Source organism: Limulus polyphemus, unplaced genomic scaffold, assembly GCF_000517525.1.
Source record: "Limulus polyphemus unplaced genomic scaffold, Limulus_polyphemus-2.1.2 Scaffold186, whole genome shotgun sequence".
NCBI classification, from domain to species: domain Eukaryota; kingdom Metazoa; phylum Arthropoda; class Merostomata; order Xiphosura; family Limulidae; genus Limulus; species Limulus polyphemus.
The window spans coordinates 704,448-711,444 of NW_013665796.1; the positions used below are offsets into that span (position 1 = coordinate 704,448).

At 33.7% G+C, this 6,997-nt stretch overlaps 1 protein-coding gene across 1 annotated transcript in view; it reads right to left on the minus strand.

Moving 5' to 3' along the window:
- The window catches only part of LOC106478166 (sodium/hydrogen exchanger 3-like), a 44,395-nt gene that overhangs the window by 5,074 nt on the left and 32,324 nt on the right, over nt 1-6,997 (minus strand). The window contains exons 8-9 of the mRNA XM_013938687.2: nt 5,596-5,802; nt 3,465-3,633 (exon numbers count right to left, since the gene is read on the minus strand). Coding sequence (XP_013794141.1) covers nt 3,465-3,633; nt 5,596-5,802 — 376 coding nt within the window. The remainder of the gene's footprint in view (nt 1-3,464; nt 3,634-5,595; nt 5,803-6,997) is intronic.

The following is a 6,997-nucleotide window of genomic DNA, read 5'->3' on the forward strand; positions in this document are numbered from 1 at the left end:
CAGATAGCCCTCGTGTAGCTTTGTGCGAAATTAAAAACCAAACCTCAGTTACCTATTAAAAAACACCTCCACCCCCGAAAAGAAATCACTTTTATCATCCATTCATGGACAGTTGGACTGATTTGAAAACTTGCTTTCACTATGAGCAAATACAAAAATAACTCTTCCACTTCAAATGTGACGTTTCGATAATTTTACGTTTTAAATCATTTCTATTCTGCTAACTTTGTTAAGTGTTGTGATTGTTAAAAAAATAAGGTTAAGCGTAAATCACTTTCGTGTTATATATAGTCTATGTCAAGAAACGGGGTGTATTAGATAAAATCATCTAATCGTCATTCTCTAACCTTGGGCCACAGGTGTTACTTGTTATACATAACAACATAACGTTAGTTAACCCGGGATTGTTAATACTTTTGTATCTAACTAATTTCTGTAAAACTATAAACAGCTAAAATATATTACATTTTCATGCTTATGTACTTTATTACATGAACTACGTGACACTAATTGTACAAATGACTATCTGTACACATGATGGAAAACTTTCGAAGTTACCATAGAAACAATAGACTTCACATGAATTCATCTGCATGATATGGAACTCAATTCACAAGCTGATAACTGACTGAACTTATAACACGTGAGACTAAAAATTGAGCAGATTAACTGACAATGCAGAACCATGGATCAAAAGTTTTATCTGCGAGATAGCTAATTCTTTTTTTTCTATTATGGTTGTGTTTATCGTTCACTTATTATTTCCTTCTATCATTTAGTTTATCTATAAATTTTTAGTTGCATTAAAACTCTAACTCACCTGCTACATGTAAATTTATGATCACATAAGGTTGTACTCTCGTGACCTACTCTGTGAATAAATACCCTGCCAGAAGCTTCACTAAGAGATAAAGTCATTAAATAGTTAACGAAGGGTATAGTTACTGCTGTTTGTAGCTCGCTATTGTTGAAATATTGTATTTGCTGCATTATTTTATTTTATTGGAATTAGGTGTGTGTGTGTGTGTTTTTCTGGTTCTTTTTCCTGATTCAATTATTATGGATTTATTAATATTGTTGCATCAGCGAGGTCACGTGACTAGTATCACGCCACGTCCTTCTCGAACCTTCGTGAATTATCGGGACATTACTAGATTGGGAGTGGTCTGGTATATATATAAGATGGTCACAACGTGACGGAACAATGAGTAATTGAACTGCAGTCAGAGAGTGTGTAATTGAACTGAGTATTGTCGAGCACGAGCACGTGAGACGTTCGTTGAGAATTATAGCGCGACTGTTGAAATTAAGTGTATCGCAAAGTTATATTCAGAAAGAATAAACCAGTTTTATTTATGAAAGGACTTTTGTCGCTAAAATTTCGTCGGAACGAATTTACAGAAAATTAACTAACGACTGGAGGCGTAACAACATTTATGATAAACTGTTTATTAATATTGGTGTGAAGTCCGGACCAGGCCCTTGTTTCTTAACTGTGTTTTGAAAAGGGTTGAATTTATTTCTAAGTGTAGTTATTGTGAATAAATAGTTTTTTGTTGTTGAGCCCTAATTGTAGCGGCGTGTTCATTTGAAATCGTCACAGTCTAAAATGCACGACTAGTTTTAACAATACACAATAGTAAGAAGTGTGGAAGGGAAACCATGGCGTTGCAGTTTTCTGTCCCAAATAAATCCTCAAACTTATTGTTGCGTTAGGGTATCGGCGCAAAGCTACACAAGGTTTACTTGCACCAGCTGTCTCTAATTTTGAACTGATAAACTAGAGGGAAGGAAATTACTTAATAGCACCTATCGCCAACTATTAGGGTACTCTAATCGAATAGTAGGATTTAAACGTTACTCTTCTAGTGAGAATGACTTTACGGCAATGGCAGGGCCGTCTTAGCAAAATGGCCTGTGGGGCACGGGCTCAGGACCCCGAGGTCAAAGAAGAGCCCTGGCTGTAAGATTTGAATACCCTAGTTAATGATTTTTGAATTGTCACGACTATACAAATGTAGTAGTTAGTACTATGGGAGGTTCCTTAAATTAGTTCAGATTCAGGAACCGCCAAACCTTGTTAAGACAGCCATGGAAAACGGGACTCGAATCATGGACCCTAGGATTCACAATCCGACACACAAACCACTAGACCACGCTCAATCAACCTATACACGTTAACAGGCTTTTCATATCCGTGGAAAATGTTCTATAAATTCCAGCATTAGAAATAATATTTTAGTTATTTGAGGCTTTGATCATTGTTATGCCTAATTGTCTGCTAAAAATATTTAATAATCTCAATTTTTGGGAAGAGGAGATAAGCAGATTTCTGTAAATACGGGTTATATTGGCAAAGTGGTTGTGCTGACCAATTATTTATGAAAATAACTGAACCTCGTATTTTCTTTTCTGTTAAGTGAATAACACATGAAATTAATATGTTCATGTGCAAACTACCTAAATGTTGTATTTAATTAGAAGACTTTAAAAGTCCACATATTTCTACAACAGAAACATGGAGATTAATCACTTGTAAAATGTAATGCGCAGTAGCCAAATCTCTTTCAATAAGAATGTAATTCATTTAATGACTGAGTATGATCTGTACGGGTCAACAAAGCACTTTATTCTGTCACGTACATTTGATTATGTTTCTCTTCTTAGAATAATGTTATGTCATATGAAATGAATGCTTGATATAAAGCCAAAAACAAAGATTGTTAGGAACATTAATTATCTAGTATTATACGATATAGAAACATACTTGAAGTAAATACACTGCTTTCTTGAACAACTTTCTACCAGTCAACTGATCTCACTAACCAATAAACGTTAACAAGATTTTCATACACGTGGAAAATTTTCTTTAAATTCTAACTTTAGAAATACACAAATAAAATGTGAAAACAGCCTGGCAACTGTTCAACATCATTTAACTTCAGCTGACTGACAGGTGTAAGTTTTATATCTAATAACGTTACCCGTAACACTAAACATGTTATGTCGTCCTTATGGTACCGTTTAAAATAATATACATTTATTACCAATATGATAAGGACATCTCTTCAAGGAAGTTAACGCAGGGTTGACGCTTCCCGTAACTTTGGATTCCAAATAATGGCTACTCCTATCTCAAACTATAACAAGCCTTAGAATCGTTAAGTGCCTCTAAAAAGTTACCATAACGAAATCTGCAACAATAACCAGGCGATATTCAACGGCTTTCAGAAAAGTAAAAATTGATGACATTTTGAAACTCTGGTGGCAGCGAACGCATATTTTTCAGAGCTCCTGGCTTTCAAGTGGAATTTGGCACGCTACTGAAATCTGCCGAAAGTCCAAACTCCACTGATATGTTTTGCTTTAACTTTATAAACTTGTTTGCATTATATATATATATATATATATATTCTATAAGTTTTCGTTTTCCACATAAATGTTCTACACCAGCTAAACTTTACCTTTTGGGTGGGTTTGTATGTGGAGTCGGACAGAATATGGTGAAGTTCAGCATCAGTTATGTCCTTATAACTTGGGGAATAGTCGAATTCACCTACGTCCAAATTCAAGATATTTGATTCGTTAGGATATAAGAAAGTGCCCGAACTTGGAATAGATTCATCAGGGTACCTGTTTAAGATAAAAAGTATTTCTTTTAATCAAAAGGTGAATTTTTAGAGCAGTTCCATGTTTTAGGAACTATAGCGAAAAACCAAAACAAAACACTTCCCATAAACTTACATAGCATTTTAAAACCGCTATCGCGAGAATAGGAGAGCTAGTGATCATTTGAGGCACTATAGGATATGTTTTGAAACCATTCTTTGCAGTTTTAAGCATTTTGGGAGGTTTTTATTTAGCTAAGGGTCAAGTACTGGAGAATGGGGATCTTTGAACAAGTTCTTAATTGTTTAATCACTTTAGTGCTCTTGCGCCCGTGGCTTTAATTTAAAGTGTTTGTGATACAGGAAATTGAGAAAATTAAAGTCCTATTACGTTTTTAAAAATACCCATAAAATACTGGTTTCTTTCAGATATTCATGTAAATACACAAAGGGTATCTCTAGTTTTGAACTGAAAGACTAGAGGGAAGGCAGCTAGTCAACGGCAGCCACGTTAAGTCTTGTCTGATCGCATAGTATAATTTGACCCTTATTGTTATATAGAGTACTCACGACCCAGGAACGCGACAACTAGATGCAAACCGTAGACTCTTGAGCTTACCTCTCGGCACGCTACCACTAGGCCACACCTGACCTATTGAAAATAATAAAAATTAAGAAACTAGCATATACAATGTTTCAAAACACATATATCCCAAACTTATGTTTAGATAGTACGAGACGCCAGAACTTCCCTAGCGCTGGTGCAAAGATTTATAACGGGTCTTCTTAAATCGAGGTTCAGTTTTGTAGGGAATGTGAAAGGAGGAAATAAGAAAAAACGAAGTATAAAAATTATTGGGAAACACCAAATTTATTACACATTACCAATATAATTACCGAAAATTTTTAGGGGGTTTGGGGGGGGGGATCTTGTGAATGAGGTTCTAGTACAGAGCAACACCCCTTCCCCCAACGCCAGTACCTCATACATAATTTTTTTTTAAATCACGACAGTTTAAAATTTAAAATATCCTGAGGAATAAATGGTTTCTGGTAGAATTTTTTGAATATTATTTTATCTATTCCTAAAATACAATATATTGTTCTTAGCAAATTAGCTAAACTTCGTGAAACTGTAACCTCGATTTATATTTAACGAGTTCAATAAAATTCTTGCTAAAAAGTTTGAAAAGATTTCTAATCAACTGGAAAAATCAGAAAATGTTTGGAAAATTCTCTTTGTTCTAATATATGTAAGTTTGGGTATATATAGAAGATAATTTGTTTTTCAAAAAGGCAATGGTTGTAAATTACGAGGTGTCCTAAGGGGGAACCCGGATTGCCGACTACGTCAGATATAATTATAAACTAATGGTATTGAGAATTCATTCCATAATTCTTCTTTCTTGGCCTTGAACCTCGTTACGCACTTATATTTTAGTTTATGTGATAAATATCGTACATTTGTAACTATTCTTTTACTGAATATTTCTCACATTAAGCACACAGGTTTCAAGTTAATTCTAATCTGTTACAAGTGCTGACACTGAAATGGATTGCAACTTCAATCCATATCTGTGTACAAGTATCTGATACCCTTTATAAATACAGTAATTAGAAAAGTTAAATTACATATTATAGGTAAAATGTTGTGTATATTTAGATGGTTAACAACAATTGGGCAAAATATATACACAATTAGTTATAGCATTCAACTCTCTCTATTCATTGTACGGATTTATATATTTATATTCTTTAACATTTTATCTTCACTGTTTCTATTGATTTTTCACTATATATATATATATAAACTTTAAATTTTGATTTTTATTGTTACTATTGCTTTTTCTTATGATGAACCTATATATATTTTAAGTATTTCCCCCTTAAGAAGTTATGGTGTATTGTATAATCACAATTACAGTTCGAAATGTTTTAGTTTATTTCAGTTGTTTATCACCATACACATAACTAGTTATCAACTTACTTTCCAAAATTCTTCTGGGTATACCATCTAATCAAAGCTGACAGTGATATATTCTGGTTGCGGTCTGTTAACCTGGATTTTTCTTTCGCGAAGTTCATTGCATCTACCAGGTTTAGTTTTGAATATGTTTCAAAGATCTTTGGTTCTCCGATAGGATGGTCACGTAGAAGATGTGGCCGAATAAACCTGTTGTTGTAATACCTAAACCTAATAAACACAAGAGAATGACACAGGTAATGAGATATTTTTTTATATATTAAATACTTAAAGAGGGTCAACGAAACAACAGGCTTCAATTTACTTAAACTGATGATTCAGCTGGTCAACATAAACTTAATTAAATATTTAAACATAAGTTTTAACTAACTGTCCGGAACAATAGCTGACTGGCTTAAATACATTTGATTACTATTCAGGTGGTAAGATGAAAAAAAAAGTTTTCAAGTGAGACCTTTCGAATACTATTTTTGCTGCGATAAGCCAACAATATAATGAATAAATATTCTTTTGTTTTATAAATTATTAGTTTATAACACCCTCCAGTAATTATAGATTATAAATAAAACTTTCTTATAAAGAGTTTGTTAAGCAGCAATCCTACGAGAGTATATCTTCGTAGGATTGACTCAAAATCAATGTATTTGACATATTTGAGTTTGAGTGTACTGAAATGCTGATCTTGAACTAATCTTATCAAGGAAGAAGGCTGCATTTCCGTATCAAAGGTACTGAGGGATTTTAGCGAGGCAATTCTAAAATACATTACTAAGGCAAGTTAAACGTATATTATTGGGCTCCTGATAGAACATCAAACTTTATAAAGCATTTTAGTACTATTAGGATAAAGTAAACTGGAATTCTGAAGAAATTAAAAAGGTTAATACATCCGTGTTGAAAGGGTCAACGTTTGCAACGTTCTTCACTGGCCGAGTGAATGATGCATGTATGTTACAGCCCACGAATGCTGTGGGAGAATGACCAATCCAATGGTTGATGCTGTTTCAACGAAAGAATTGTTTTTTTTCTAGATTGGAATCTTTATATTTTCAGAGTTGTACCAAGTTATCGACATGAATAGTTCAACAGAGAGCCTTCTTGATGAAAGAAAGCCGTTTAACAATTCACAGATCAAACATAGACGATTGCACCTTTGACACACACACACACACACACACATACACTTTTTTTGTAAACAGTAAATATTGTTTACGCTTTCTATCATCGTGATAAGTCTAGTTCTCAAACAGCTTAAAACTTAGTCGAGTTAAAATTCAGATTACTTTGTACATCTCCTGTTTGATCTTCTCGTTAATAAGCAAACCTATCAAATACTTGCGAAAACTCTGATATTTATCTATCTGTCTAACCACACACACACACACACACACACACCTGAGACTCG